This window comes from Nyctibius grandis, chromosome 3, assembly GCF_013368605.1.
Source record: "Nyctibius grandis isolate bNycGra1 chromosome 3, bNycGra1.pri, whole genome shotgun sequence".
Classification (NCBI taxonomy): domain Eukaryota; kingdom Metazoa; phylum Chordata; class Aves; order Nyctibiiformes; family Nyctibiidae; genus Nyctibius; species Nyctibius grandis.
In genome coordinates this window covers 63864504-63880832 of record NC_090660.1, presented here as the reverse complement: position 1 = coordinate 63880832, position 16329 = coordinate 63864504, and the positions used below count along the sequence as shown (strand labels likewise).

General features: G+C 40.1%; 1 protein-coding gene across 2 annotated transcripts; it reads right to left on the bottom strand.

Moving 5' to 3' along the window:
- Positions 1 to 6706: 6706 nt before the first annotated feature.
- On the bottom strand, positions 6707 to 15031 carry RNF138 (ring finger protein 138). 2 transcript variants are annotated; one of them, XM_068396615.1, is made up of 7 exons: positions 14572 to 15031; positions 13420 to 13585; positions 11800 to 11915; positions 10235 to 10303; positions 9735 to 9840; positions 8823 to 8930; positions 6707 to 7383 (listed from the first exon to the last, which is right to left on the bottom strand). In XM_068396615.1, the coding sequence occupies exons 1-7, from the start codon at positions 14685 to 14687 to the stop codon at positions 7315 to 7317; spliced, it is 750 nt and encodes a 249-aa protein (XP_068252716.1). In that variant the 5' UTR covers positions 14688 to 15031; the 3' UTR covers positions 6707 to 7314. The 2 variants fall into 2 exon arrangements, with proteins under 2 accessions (XP_068252716.1, XP_068252717.1); XM_068396616.1 differs by having other exon boundaries at positions 10235 to 10300.
- Positions 15032 to 16329: the final 1298 nt, after the last annotated feature.

Below are 16329 nucleotides of genomic sequence, written 5' to 3'. Positions count from 1 at the left end.
GAACCACAAAAACAATTAAAAATAGCTCTATACAGACAGATATTTTGTAGCATTTTTGGTAGGTAGTTTCCTGTTTGAATAGTTTTGTTGATCATCTGTGTTTCAGCACAGATGCTTTGATAATGTTGCGATCAGTATACTGCCCAGTGAACAGCTGTGATTCATGATTGCTTGTTGACATCTCCGTGGAACCTGACTGATCATGAGTTCCAATGTCAACTGCAAGTGATATGAATTCATTAAATAATCTTGAAAAGTGTTAGCTTGTAGAGCATTATGTAGCTCACTTAGCAGTGCTTATAGACCAAATGTTAAAGAGAAGGAGGATATTCAAATGGTGTATTATTCTCAGGGGATCGTTCCCTGCCCTGTCTCAAACTTTCTGCATTATCTTGCACAAATTAGTTTAACTTTTTCAGTTAATCTCCCAAATGGGGATAACACTGCAATAGTATCTCCCTGGCTGATAAGGCAAAAGCACCAATGAAGATAAGGGCTGTCAGATAAACCTGCAAGATAAGAGACTCTCAGTCAAATCCAAAATGTTTCGAGTTGAAAATCTAAGTGTTTCCAGTTAGAAAACTCCAATGTTTACAAACCTAGCAGGTGTCATACAGAATATAATGTAAGAAAGTGAAAATTAAAACAGATATCAAATACAAGTGTTCCATCTTCTTGCAGAGGAGCAAACAAGACGTGCTTGCTTTGATTAAGAGCTATCAAGAAAATGAAACAGACCTTCAGTGTCCTCCCACTGCTTAGCTACAGGTAAATTAAAAAGCAGGGTTAAAAACCAAACAGCAGAAGCTTGGGTGTATAACATTGCACCCCTTACTGCCCACTGCCACTTCAGACATGTACTTCAACCATTATCTTTGCTTTTGTGTGAGAAAACAATCTTTCATAAATTAATTAATTACTCATACAGGATTTGATCTGTTCCCCTTTCCCGAGAATCTGAATCATGTCTGATATTTTTACATAAGTATATTTTATGATAAATATGAATCAGATTACAGTGTGAAACGAACTGTGACTGGTATGTGGCTACTAAAGTGGCTGTAGCTGGCCACTAAGTACCATGCCACTACAGCGGCATACTCCAGGGGTACATAGTTTTCTCTCAGACGATGGAACATGAGCTTTAGCTGGGAGAATTTCTCTCTTCATTCCAGAGGCCTGTAGCAACCCCAAACTATTGTTTGTCCAGAAGAGAACCACTTAGAAGACCTAAGTAACATGAAGGGATATTGAAGCATACCTGTACTTGGCCCCAGGCAGACCTCCTCACCGCAGCAGTTGGGAAATGGAATTCGCGAGGTCGTTGGCATGTGTGCCATGTCAGAAAGCAAGTCAAAAATCAGCAACAGCCCTATGGCTCCTTACCTCAGAATGTGACAGTCCTCAGATGCCCCCGTGTGATTCCCATGCGCACTACAACACTTTCGTTTTAAAGACGACCCCCTAAAGTACGCCTGTGGGGAAGGATGGGACTTGCAAGTAAATGGAGTTGGCGTGAACACGTTACATTTTATGTTCACTCGTGAACTGGGGTGACTCAGTTCTTCCCAGAGTGGAGTCCTGGGGGAACACAGCTTACTTGCCACAGGTGGTAAAGCACACGAGTAAATCTGTAAGCTTGAGGTTTTAAAGTAAATTAGAAATATTCTTTCTGTAGATTGGAATGATCCCAGTCACTCTCTTAACCCCTACAACATATAAAAGATTTATTACATTTTATGAAACATCTGGATAGAAACCCCATATCTAAAAGTGTCTCAGAGTACAACTACTTAGTGAATTAGCATCCTTAAATACCATACATATTGAGAGACAACCCAGAAATATTCAGTGCCCTCTTGTGGTTTGATTTATGAAAGAAGAAAAATTCGTAAGAGAAACTACTGAAGTTTGAAGAGAGTCACAACTGAGATTGCAAATAAACCACACCTGCAGTTACATTACTGCCACAACCATTACCCTGGGGAAAAAAGCCACCATCTTCCTACTGTCTTCTGTCCATACCTGCAAAAACAGAGAACCTAATGCAAGGCTTTCTAAAATATAAGTGCCTATTCCTGTTAAAGAGCAGGTCTGCATGAGATGTTTTTGATTTTAAACATCATCCTGGTCAATCCAATCCAAAAAAAATACTCTCCCACAAAGAAAACAACAAAGTGAATGCTTCTAGCATTCAAAAAAAAAATCTGACCGGTAAGATGTTCAGATTCTTTCAAACTGCAAGCACATTATGAGAAATATAAACTCCTTCAGCCATAGAAATAAACATGGCAGGCGAACTCTGGAAGTTATTGATGTTAAGTTTCTTAGTTACTCTATTTACCCCTAAGGCTTACATCATCCCCCAGATACTGAGGGCACAGCCAGAAGAGCTTATAGAACATACGGAATATGAGACAACACTTGGTAGCTAAGTAATATAACCATAGCTATTTAATTGCTGATTACTTTAAAAGACAGAAAGGGGAGTGGCAGGAAAACAGACGGGGTAAACATGAGAATTGCTGTAGGGAAATGGATACAGAGGGGAAAAAAAGAGACAGAAACACATGAGTAGAGAAAGATTAGAAAGTAATAGCAAGGAACACTTTTCTTAGTGACTAAGCGTCCTCATAAGCTTAAGCAAGTTCATAAAAACAGTATTCTGTCACTAAGCCCTGGGAAATGAGCTGCAGCTTCATGGAGCTGAGCATTTAAGGCAAAGAGTTAAAAAGGAATTGGATGCTTTCCACAGAATGCATTTGGTAGTGATGACTTTTGTTTCCCCGCCAATTTCCTAACAGCTTGGGGGGTGGTGGGGCAATAAACATAAAATTTACTTTTCTAGCTCTTTCCTGACCATGTCCACAAAAATAGATATATGACTGGGGGAGGCAGGCAGGGGAAGAAAAAAGTTAAAAGAAAGTGCTACAGATAGAATAAGGCTGGCTAGGGCTGGGAAATTAAGAGGTGAAAACAGCTCCTTCCACAAGCAGACCTACAGTTTGAGAATAAGAAACAGTACAGACCTACTTTACTCATGAAAAAAAAAAAAAAAAACATGCTTTGACCCTAGTAAAGAGTCTGGTAATTCAATGGGAAGTGGCCATTGTAACACTATTGAAAAGCCTTCTCATACTAGAGGCCCTGGATTTTACCTCCTACATGTTTTCAAACATACCCACAACAGGACACAAAAGAAACCAGGTATCTAGAGCAAGTTTAAATGCACGCTGTTCTGAGAACAGACTATGTAGTGTTTGTGCCCTTTCATTGCTAGTTTCTCCAATTCTAAAAGAACCCTGAAGATGCTTTTGTCAGATATTCTTGTAGCTCTGCTTGCCTGCAATAAAACAACCTTGGCTGCCATGTTCTGCAGTCATTTCACAAATAAAAAGAGGGACCCAGGAATGCTTCCCAAATACAGAAAACCTTCTAGCCCAGACTACCTGCCAGAAGACAACCTGGGTGCACAAAAGTCCCCCTCTCTCCCTGGGAATGAAGCCCTGGCTTAGGACTGGAGCAGGACAAAAAGTTCTGCAGAGCTCACGTATCCTATAACCAACACACTGCCAGTAAGAATTAAACACATTGAGTGCATTCTCTCTAAATAATGAAATATGCATTGCTATAGTAAAAGAAAATTAAATGGAATCTCTAACAAAGGGCTTATAACCAGATTTAGGAGATAGAACAATCCATTTAGAGCTCAGAAAACTAAGTTCTAATGGGAAAGAACAATAAACTAATAAAATGTAAATTTACATATTTTTGCTACATTTCCACCATTCAAAATGACATGAACTCAATTTCATAACCATATTATCACCTGTATGTCCTTAGAATATAAAAGCACAAAAAAATAGCCACAGGGTTTTTCAGCTCAGAAATACAGGGCAGAAAGATAAATCATCCAGATGCCACCTTGCTGGTCCAATAATGTAGCCAGCCCAAACTTATTGACAATTCTTTCCTCAGAAAAAAAATAACTCTTCTTAGTAAATCTACCCTTAAATAACAAGGTTTTGCTATTGGCTCCAAGTGTTACATATCTCTTTTTCTCTCCTTTTAGAGGTCATTTCTCTATTAACACCGCATAGGATAGCAACATATGAACACGGGAGGCAGAAAAGACGCATGAATGAGTTTTGTCCAATCTATCATCTTTCCTGATCAAGAAAAAATCTGGAGATGTGATATAAGTAACTTGTGAGCTCATGAACGGATCATGAGCTCCAACTTGTTGGTTCCAGCAGCATACTAACCATTCTAATCATTCAAAGTGTGAAGGCATACAACTGACCGTGTACTTAAATTTAGAAAGCATCTGGAAAGGAAGAAGTAGCATCAAGGGGACTGATCATCTTTATTATGCAACAAAGAGACAAACAGAAAATAAAATACTTTAATAGGAGAAAAAAATAGAAGGTACAATTCAAACATAATATACCATATTGAAACCATACTCAACGCAACGTGAACATAAAAACATCGCTAAACAGCAGTCTTGCAGTAAAGATTGTATGTTTCGAGTACAAGCATCACCCATCACAAATACACAGCTTTTTGCGTATGTCTGAGTTTCAGTGAGAAAGACCATGACCAGCAGCAGCATATTTAAAAAGATTGTTTCATTTTCGTTAAACACTTACCTAGTGAATGTATTGGATGCAATCTCTTAATATTAAAAGTATAAAATCTTAAGTAAGGCAGCACCTGCCAATACAGATTTTAACATAGGCAAATAAAGAGAATAAACATTTTGCAAGGTTTTTTTATATTGCATTTATACGCATTTGTTGCTTTAAAATGTGCATTCAAGTCTCTCAACATTTAAACATGACTAAAATGCTCAGCAACTATGCATTAAGTGACAACTAATTATTGCTATAGAAAAATTTGTTTCCCAGAGTTTTAAAATAGATGTCATTTCATTTGTAATTCTCAAGATATCTTCAAGTAACAGAAATAACCAGTTCCAGTGTCCATGAGGCATTCTGAATCTGTATTGGCTGTAGGCATTTATTGCCAGATCATATAAATATTTTATTGAATCTAAAAAAGTTAACTAAACTTACATATAACTATTACATTCCTTAGGAAATGTATGTCATAATAAAATCACTGTGGTATGCATTTTTGTTTTAAAAAGCTAAAACTTTAGCATCAGGCTACTTTGAAATTCCTTTCTGTCTAAGGGCACTATTTCATAGTTGGCTTTATAGAGGAAAGGAGAAAGTGAAAAATCCAAACCTTTTCAGCTGGATCAGTGAACCACTCCAAATCAGTATGTGGTCACACAAGCACTAGAGCTGACAGACAAGTGAGAATACACAGAGAAGAGTATGAGGGGCAAACAGGGAAGTTGAAGCACGAGATCAAAGCGTGGCCTGCTGCCAAAATACCGTATTAAGCCAGGAACAAAATGCAAGACATGTTAAGTTGTTTAAAAAAGGATATAACCTTTAGACATTTCTGAAATAGAGTTTTCTCTGTATTTTAGCCAGCTATGCCTTCAGTAATGTTTTACACTCTTAAAAAATAGAAATGTCAAGTTATAGTGTACAGTGTTTTAGTTCCAACACTCAACGTACTAGAACTAAGATTCAGTTCTGAAATCCATTACATTGCAGAATGAGGCATTTCAACCTTACCAGTCTTGGAATATGAAACATCCCAGTATTTAAAGAATAATCAAAACCTCTATTTAGAGAGCAAATGGGAGCCAGGGCACAAGAAACAGATTGTACTTCAGCTGCACAACTGATACTATTACACATAAATCACCAACTAGACTAGGAAAATTACTGGGCATGTTTTCCACCATGTATAGAATACCCATTAAGAACAACAGTTTGACAATGGGTGATGGCGACACAGGATGAAGAGTCAGTCTTAAAAGATATACATTCAGAATTCTATTTAAATCTCCAAAATGTAAGCTGTGCAGCTTGCTTTCCCCTTCTCCCTATTAGTATTAAATAAAAGACCTCAAAGTTCTTTCACAAATGGATTTTCCATTTAAATTCAAAATTGCATTACTGCTCTATTTTCTCCAATTTTAATGATGGTCTTGCTGGGAATGTGGAAATCTAGAACAGGAACTCTTAAAATATGTTGGTAACTATTTTAGAGCAAGTTTTTCTTCTCAACAGAGCAACAGTTTTTTCAAGTCTTTGGATGCAGGAGATGTCCAAGTTCTAAACAGCCTTACCAAAATAAACAAGTGAGTGTTGGTAGGTCTGAAGCCAATTAGCTCTCTAGCTACGCAGCCTTCCATGAAAGACAGGACAGACCAAAATTTGAATTCCAAATGCAACAGGAGAAGTTCTTGAAAAGCTCCAACAAAATGAAAAACACGCTGGTCACAGCCATATACCAAAAAAGTATACCTTTTGCATGTCGTCTTGAATTGCTCAGGAAGTATGTCATCTTCCTTAGTAGTTGGGAGTACAGGGAAAACTCACCCATCACTTTAGTAAGCAAGCATCCTATTTCAGTTATGCTCCAAAAGGGGAAAAAATAGATGTAATTATTCCTAGGCAATGCATCATTCTTTCTCAATGAAAGGTGAAAAAAAACCCCTGCTCTGCATTGTTGATCTATAGAAAACAAATATTTTTATTTCTTAAGTTGTTATTTCCATTCACATAGTAACAGTAAAAAACAAATCACAACATCAAATAAAACTTTGTCCTTGGGCAGGAGGAGAAAAAAAAATTATCATCTCATAGATAACTTAGCAGATGACAGCTGAACTTAAAGAAATGCAACAGTGCAACAGAGCATCCTTGCATGTCTTTCTAAAGATACTTTCAGAGTTGTTTTTGGTGAATTAAAATATCTGACATTAATCACAGAATGTTAGGGATTGGAAGGGGACCTCGAAAGATCATCTAGTCCAATCCCCCTGCCGGAGCAGGATTACTTAGACCATATCACACAGGAACGCGTCCAGGCGGGTTTTGAATGTCTCCAGAGAAGGAGACTCCACAGCCTCTCTGGGCAAATAATAAAAGAAACCGTGTAATTAACAGAGTAGCAAAAGTTAGAGACAATCAAGATAACAGTGAGAAGTTCCAAAAAGGATAACAGTGAGAAGTTCCTAATGCCACAGGGACAGAACTCGGTAAAGATGTCAAGTTTGAGTTTCAGCAAAATCATTTATGAAAAGTCCTTATGAGCATGGAAAAAAAGGTAAGCCTGAAAAGTGGTTACTGAATATACATTTTTATTAATATACACATCAGATCACCAACAGAATTAATGTAATTTTTCTCTCAGATAACTAATAAGACGAAGGGATGCTATGCTTTAAAAGTTCACATGACATGATTCTTGAACTGCATTTTGGTACTGGGCTTCTTCATCAAGCTGAAGATTCTAAACAAAATGAAAACATCATCAAAACAGACAAATACTCAAGATGTACCATAGTCCTTAGTTTAACTATTCATTTTCCACATTTTTACATAGGAATTGGCACCTAGATGAAGACTCTCCATCTTTATGTGTACTAGATGACTGTTTATGTTGCACAGTATCTTTTACTTAACCAAGTACCAAGAGATACATGAGACAAGAGAAGAATCAGATGAGTGAGACAAGGCTGATTAAGCAGAAGGGTCCATCTTCTCTCCCTCTCTCAATTACATTACAGAATAGCCAGCTCAGGAAAGCTGACTGTGTCACACAATTCTTGTAACAGGGCTTCCAACCAGCCATAACAAACACCATTAATAAAAACAAAATGTAATTCCCAGACAACAGTAATCATAGATTGTTGAGAACATACTGCTTAAAATGAAAAAGCGAACATGTATCACAAAAGATGGGTTGTTAACCCTGCTACTTTTGAAGAGCTATCTCCCAAGTTGTTAATAAGCCAGTTATACACCTTTTTAGTGCAATTCTGGCAGCTTCCCCAAATCAGAGTTCCAATCACCAGTTTCACATCCTCAAACATGCAAGATGCACTCATGTTGAAGAGCATAATCCCCTGTATGTCGAAGAGCATAATCCCCTAGCTCTTCGTGCCTTTGTCACAGATCACTCAACGCAAAGAACAACATGCATCATCTTTGCCATCTTTAACCAGTGAGGCTGCCTATGCCTCAAACACTATCAAACAAAGCTCAAGCAGTGTACCCCAAAGCCTGTCAAACTCTGTAGAAACTACAACACAAAATCTCCAGCTCTCTGATCCCACGTGCAGAACTCAACTGGTTGTCTTGACTTACGATTCACCCACTGACTACACCTGTGTATGTAGTTCTGCATCTACTCCAAGGCCATTTACTCAAAGTGAGCCTGAAAGAAGGCAACCAGAACAATGATTTAATGACACATCTCTTTTTCACACTGCAGCCCCTCTCCCAACATACTGGAAGAGAGGCTGTAGCAGCAATACCAGCTAGTCAAGCTGCACTTTTGAGTCCTGGGAATTATGATTTAGCCATTTCTGCCATAAAAGGTCAAAAATGTCAATAAAACAGAGTAGCATCTATTTTATTTCCCCCAGAAGCAGCAGTAATAAACTGTTCTGGAGGAACAAACAGTTCAGATTGAGAACGCTAAGCTAAAGACAGGTCATCAGTTTGGAGCAGAGCTTAACTGTTGACAATACCTATTCCCAGTAGCAATTCATGTTGATAATGGAAAGTTTAAGAACCGACAGGCCTACTTCTGAGTTCTGTACAGAGCAGGAACATAGCATGTCCAGAGCACAAACAAGTTTGGTACAAATTTTTTATTTCGCATTTTTGTTTATAGAAAAAAAGTTACCATTTATTACCCTACACATCAAAGAAGAAAAAGCTTACCACAAATTCTCCGTAGTCAAACCGGTGTCTTAGATTTAGATGGCTAACAAGATTTCTAGTAACCTGGTTAGTATCTGCCCAAGGAAGAGATACACAAATAGGACAGATCTGAATTTGGAAGGGAATGGGAAAGAGAGAGAATTAAAAAAAAGTTATTGGTAATACAGAATGCATTAAAGACATGTTCTACAGGAATAACTACTCTATTACTCATCCACTACAAAAATAAAGTGTAGATGTTTGCATAAAATTGTAGTTCTAAGTGGTTTTTTCCTCAATTGTGTAACATTCAAAAATAACACACTTGCCAAATTTCTTAGTGTTTCTCTTAGGAGTGGGGGATTATCATGTCTGTCTGGCACTCTTTTTGTCAATTTCTATTGTTTAAGATTTAGAAAATAAAGTGATTACTGCATCCTACTTATTGTTTGGGAGAATTTTCATACAATTGAGACGATCAAATAAGCTGAAAGAAAAAGTAACACACCCTATACAGATGAAAAGTATAGAAAACCAAACAGATTTTTCTCCTTCATTCCCTTTGACTACCTTAGATTACTTTTCAAGTAACTGTAGGTTTCACATGAAACAACAGTTACGTTGCAAATGGGATTATATAGAAACAGGTCTGAATTACTAAATGAAGAGTGTCAGGCTCAAAAACTGAGTTTGTTTCACATCAAGATAAATGAGACAGTTAAGTCAGAAACGCCTTAGAAGCAACTAGAAGCTGGGCAAGAAACATTTTCAAATGAAAGTCACTCCTCAAGTTAAATGCACAGGATTAAGTATATTGTCTTTCTCAGATCACAGTGATCTTTACAGATACACACTAGCTACTGCACATTTAAAATTGTTCACATAACTATAATGAAAGTAGCTTAAGAAGCATACAGAAGCAACTCTACTTACTACAGGAACTATCTGATAAAGATGTCTATTATTACAGTGATCCAGCAAACGTTGTCTGGTAAAATTTGCTTCCTGACACAGGGGGCATCTGAAGGTTGGATGTCCACTGTAACCAGAAATACACAGTATTAAACAGAAAAGAGTTTTAGAAGTAATGTTACAGAAAGCTTAATTCATCTGTTATCCACTGCTACTTCCAAATTGCAATTTTAAAGCACATTTATTATTTGTACACCTAAATGCATTCTTCTCAGACTTGGAAAATTCTGTTGTTCTAATTGCAACTGCACCCTCTTACCGGTAACAGCTTTTAGTTCAAATCCTTCAGGAAAGTACTGAAAAAAATGCTAACCTATAGATGCAGGTGTAGAAGAAACTACAGGGTTTTTTTTAATCACAACTTGTAGGTGTTTGTGGTTTTTTTTCAAAGTTAGTAGAAGCTTGCACTATGATTGTCTGGATCTATTTTAATAGTAACTATAGAAAAATAAGCAGCCTACCTTGTTTCTCCTTGAAGTATTTGATTATTAGCCATCTCGCCATTATCAGATATTGCATCCCTCCTGCTACTTTAAATTAAGTAAAGAAAAAAAAAACACAATAAAAATCGAGATTATTTTACTCCACTATCAACATTTTTAGAAGTTTAACAGGGGAAAAATATATATATATCTCTCCATTAAGTCCCATGAATTTCAAAGCAAAACATATAATGGCACATATTTTAACTCTCACAACCTTTCCTTTGCATCAAGGTATGTCTCAGTATTTAGTTACCATGGTGACCCTTGGTGAAATACTATACAACTTTATAGGAAAGTGGTATATAAGACAACAGACATTTAGTCAGCAAGAACAGTAATGGAGATTACAGGCAAGTAGCTCAAAAGACATTATGAACTACGTGAATGTAAGACAGGTAGCACTTTCTAAGTTTTTTTTACTTAGGGCTATGTAAATATGTATTTAACTGCCACGTGTTTACTGAAATAATTTACAACTTTCAACTACAGCAAGATGAATTTTCTCATGATGTGCACAAAATAAACTATTTCCTAAAGTAAGAGTGACAGACAGGAACACTTTAGAAAGTAAATTTGACCATATATGCACCTCTAGCTAAGCCAGAAGAAACTGCTCAGACATGCTGATCATCCTAAGAACATGAATATTTACAGTCACAAATTTGGCAACAGTACATGTTTTTATACTTCTGTAATATTATAAGCACAGGTATTCTACTGTGGCATAGTCAATAAATAGTGATATAACAATATCTAGACACTTTGGCAAAACATTGCTGCACCCAGTTCTGGTAAAAGCTTAAACTTCTGCTTTCAACATACTGATGGCTTGAAAACCAAATACAGAGAAGTTCAGACTGCTAAAAATAGAAAATAGATGTCAAAACAAAGTAAATAAAGAACAGGCTATATATAATAAAGGTCTATGAAAACAATATGTAAAAAAAGGTCTTCAAAGAATAAGCAAAAACCTTCAATCAAACCAAATACATGAGTGAGAAGGTATGAAAAAGGAAGTTCTTTAGCTTTACTGCCTGAAAACAAACCGTAAGTGGCATTTGTATTTTGTGGTGTGTAACATACTAGAGTTCCTTACACGTTTCCTAAGAGATCAGTTCAAAATAAACTCAATCAGCAAGCAAAAGCTTGGACAGTAACGTTTTGAAACAGGATACCCACTAAGACTTAGGAAAGGCGGGGGTGGGGAATAAGAAGAGAAGGAAACTTCCCTGGGGCTAAATATTATGAAATCTGTTACAAAGTAAGCTGCTCAAATGCTGCCAAGGCAAAGAAAGCAAGCTACAAATACTGTATGCTTTTTAGGAGAGTCCCTAGAAGACATTCCAAACCATCACGTGGAAAGATTTTCTTCTGCTTGCTAAGAGTAAAGAAAAAGACCTGCAAAAACTGTCATTTTTTTAAGCACAAAAATATGGACAACAATTATTGCAAAAAGAAGGCATGCCCTGGAAAAAATACTTTCCTTGGGGGTGGGGTGAGGAGAAGAAGACGCATTGTTATACATAAAACACCCCGATTACCTGTTCCCTGTTGAATCTTGGGAAATCTGTAAGTTTGGAATAATAGAAGAAACACCATATTCATCCTGATACTTCTTACACGTTTTATAGTGCTGTCTCATCCACGAAAATCTAACCTGTAAATGAAATGCCAAATCATTGAAATTATACTAAACAATCCAGGGACAGCAGGAAGAGATAATTCTGCCAACAGAAAGTAATGCATGCAGGAATTGTTTAGACATCATATGCACCAGAAACCAGAACTTCTGTCTCCCCTCTCAGCATGAACACTTTCTTCCCCAACAGAAGATCTTAGATTCCTTTTTCCATAGAGCCTCTGTCACTCTGTGAGACTAGAGAACATTCCCACACCCCAAACCTCCAAGAGCCAGGCAACTGAGAGCTCTCTGAGGAGTGAAAGATGTGAGTAAACTCCATTTAACTGAAACAAAGTCATAGGAACTACACCTCCCAGATCCAGGATCAATGACTGATGAGCTACAACAGAGAGCGGCCGTGAGGATGGGATTAGCAACACTGCTCCTTCAGTCTTCTCTGGCCTGCTGTTACCTTGTGCAGAGCAAAATCTTTTTGCATTAGGTGTGTTCTGAGAATACATAACTTCTCTCTTTGAGGAAAAAAAAAGGGTGAATGAACACCAAATTCAGGCCACCTATCCAGCTTAAATGCAAGGTAAGACAATGAGTTGCTTAGATTTGTCAGAAGACAGCTGTGCTGGGCGTGCTCTAAATCAGAATTTCAGGTCCAACAGCACTGTCAGAAAGTGCTTACAGGTTTAGAGGCTGAACAAGACCACATCTCATGCGCCTGTGCCTAAATTCCACTAAAGTTCTTCTGGGGAGCTCTTTGGTTCTTTCTTCCAGTTTACCAACTTGTTATTGTTTCTTTCTCCTAGCTTTTCATCCCAATGAATCATGTGGAACAAAGCAAGCAGCTCAGCTTTCCACTAGTGCTAATCTTCACATTGGCAGAACTAAGTCCCAAGGGAAACGAAACAAACATGAAGACAACTACCTGGATTTGATGCAATTTGATGTAAACAAAATGTGTGGCTGAAATCCTGCATCCATTTATATCAGAAGAGAGATTAGTCTTGACTTCAGTGAGGGTTAGGATTTCACCCAGTGTTCTGAAAATAATGACCCCTTTACAAAGGGAATGAGGGGAATGTAAACAGACTGAGGAGGCAGGGGGAAATTACATATGATTGTAACGTACACCAAGAGTAATCAACCCGTATTTTTTTGGTTTTAAATTAAATTTTACAGTAGCTCTAAGCACTTTCATTTCCATAGTGAAAGTTTCCATGTATCTGCAACTTTCACTTTCAGTTGTCTAACCTTTCTTTTGCTAGTTCTATCGCTATATCCAGTTTTTGCATTGTTTTTGGGGAAAAATGGCACTCTACTTAAAAAGTCCTTATAGACAATACAAGATCCTCTTATAGTTTACGTCCGTTAGGCATATCTAGCAGGCACTGCAATTCACAAGCCATACAGAGCTAAGTTCAAACTGCTATAGCCTCTTTAGCTGCAAGACAAGAATGACACACAGTAAAAGCGTGTCTAGTCAAAAATATGAACGATTTATCCAACTTTTTGTAAAGTTTTACTCTACCTGCTTCTCACAGCATCTACAGCCCCCAGAAGCTTTCTTCATACTGTTTTCAACATCTAGAGCCCTTTTGGGATATGTTCTTTCTTTTTTAGTCACGCTCCCCCGGCAGAGAGGACAATGTGTTCCACTTTCTCTGATAGCTGTCAAGAAGCACTTCCTGCAAAACCTAAATTAAAAAGTTACCGCAAACACAGGTTAGCAAGTGAAGAGAGTTAGATACTTTGTTCTTGAAGAGAGCTGGGTGGTTATTAGGAAAAAAAAAGATGTATATCAGAGTAATAGTCTACTAATACAAATCTTTATAAATATAAGCAAAATGAAATAATGGTGCCTACAAAGAAGTATACAGAAATTAGGGGAACTTGGTAATGCACTTTAGGTAAAGATCTTACTATTTACTGTCTAGTATTCCCAAGCTGTACACTGGGTTGATCATTAATGAGATATTAAATGGTGCAGCAGGCACGTGATACTGGAAAATCTTATCAGAGTAACTCCTGTTTATCGTCCTTAAGCGGAGCCACAAATACTGCAAAGCTTCATTTAGCAGCGTTTCCAAAGATCTTAGCTCATCAGCTTTTGTGGTTGTCCTCTTTCTTTTCCTCGTGTACCCACTGCTAAATCTATCTCGCTTTTCTTCAAAATAGTACTTTGTAATTAAATGTTCCTCTGAAAGATGCAGAATAGATGAACTGAAAAGAGAGAACGACTAAGCTATGGTACTCGTTTGAAAACGCACAGGAAACTATAAAGTTAAAAAGGCGAGTTAGGTTAGATGTGTAGGGTGTCTTCACCGGCAGTGAAACTCGGCCACCACCGATCGCACAGGCGGGGGCTCGCTTCGAGAGCGGGCTTTCCTAACAGGCCGGTCCCCATTCGCTACAAAAGAAAGAGGCGAGGAGGGCTGGGGCAGCACTTCGCACCCAAGCCTTCAGGCCAGCTCTCGGCGGCGGCGTGTCCGTTCCCGGGGCGGTGGGAGGTACGGAGCTCGGCGGGTCCCGCTACGCGGCCCCTCTCCCGGCGCGGCGGGCTGCAGGCCGAGGCTCCGTGCGCTGGGGCGCGGGGGCCAGATAAGGAGAAGGCGGAGAAGCGGAGGAGGGGGAGAGGGAAAGGCTGGTGAAGGGGCCGGGGGAGGCAGGGAGGAATACCCACACGTGCTGGCAGTTCGCAGTCCTCACGGGCGTTTGGAACACCTCCCAGCAGACGGGACAGTAAAAATCATCCTCGCTGAAGCACGCCGCCGCCGCCGCGACGGCTGCCTCGGCCATGGCAACACGTCAGGGCCTCTCCGTGAGGATCGGGGACAAGAAACAAGCCCCGCCCTGGAGAGCTGAGCTGAGCACCGCTCTTGCCGGGCGCCGCCGGGCAGCCCCGCGCCGCGGGGCGGAGGGCGCCGGGGGGTCCAGGAGAAGATGGCGGATGGGCACCTGGCACCAGGTGGGAGGCCGAGCTGCGCCAGAGGCGGGTGGAGGAGGGGGCTGGGCCTGCGCGCCGCACGCCCCTCCTGCCGTCGTCTCCCTCCCCGGCCCGGGAAGCGCCCCCGCTCCGCGCTCTACCTGCCGGTGCCCGCGGAGGGAGCCACCGCAGCGGTTACCGCCTGCTGGCAGCCCAACCGCAGCTCCGGCCGGGCGACCGGCAGCACCCACGCCCAAGCGCCGCTCTCCCGGGAGGACAGGGGCGGGACCGGGGCCTGGGTTTCCATGGCGATCACCTCCTGGCCCGGCGGGGCAGTCTCCCTCCCCTCTGCCCTGCCCGGGCAGGCTTCCCCGCTCCGCCTTCCGCTCTCCGCCGGCGTTACCGCCCTCCCGGGGCCGGCGCCGGGTCCGCTGTGGCGGCAGGCGGTACCACCCCCGCAGCGTGTGCCCGTCAGGGCCCGGGGACCGGAGCCGGGGCCTTACATCAGAGGAAAGCGTTTACAACCACCTTCTGCACAAGTAAAGCGATAGTGAAACTGTTTCTGCTCGTGTTTTTCGTTTATTTCTAGATCGACTGGTCCTGGCGGTAATTCTATGCAGTAGTTTTAGTGGTCTTAGTAATATTTGGGCCAGGATTTCTGCCTGCTGAATGATACTGCCAAAATCTTAACTCAGCTGTATGACTGGGCACTTTTCTTCCGGAATAAGGAATTACAAGAATATCGTTAGAGCGAAATAGTAATGCCAATAAATTTCTCCAGGTAGACAAGACTTCGGACCTGTTAAGCACATCCAGCACTGACCTCCTTTGAACATAACTCTTGGCAGGTAAACAACAAACAAAATGCTGGCAATACTTTAAAAATAAATAGATTTGTAGAGATTATATTTTTGCAGAATATATTAATCTGTGAAGATTATATTAGTTTGTAATAAAACTAAGATTCAGGCTAGGCCTGATTTCTTAGCCCATATCAAAGATTTGCGATATGGGCTGAGGAGAAACGGGTCCTTCACCTTCGTTTTCCCTATCTCCTTGGGACTGCAGCTGTCTATACCGTAGCTATATGTTCAGAAGAGATCACTAGGTGGGGAGATCCCCAAGACCTGTGGTTTGCCTATGCCTTCAGCCTCTCCCATTTCAAAACTGTTTAGGCTTCAGATGTCCATCAGAGCTGCTGCTTGTATCTGCCAGTGATCGGCAGCAAGAGGCAATGCCCATGCCACTGTCTGGGCTCGTGGTTTGGAGGAAAGAGAGAGAACCACAGGAAATGAAGCTGAAGCTCAGGTCTGTCTTCAGGTGAGGATGAGGTGTGAACCATCCTGTGATTCTGTGAAGGATGCTGGTTCTGTTTTCTTATTCAGGATCTATTGCAATTACTATTAGCTAAAAATGCTAGTATCTTCCTAAGTGAAAGCAGAGACAGCAGATCAAAAGCCAATGACTGCCTTAAATACCTTCTTTTTAGACCACATGGAGGCAAAATTTAAACAC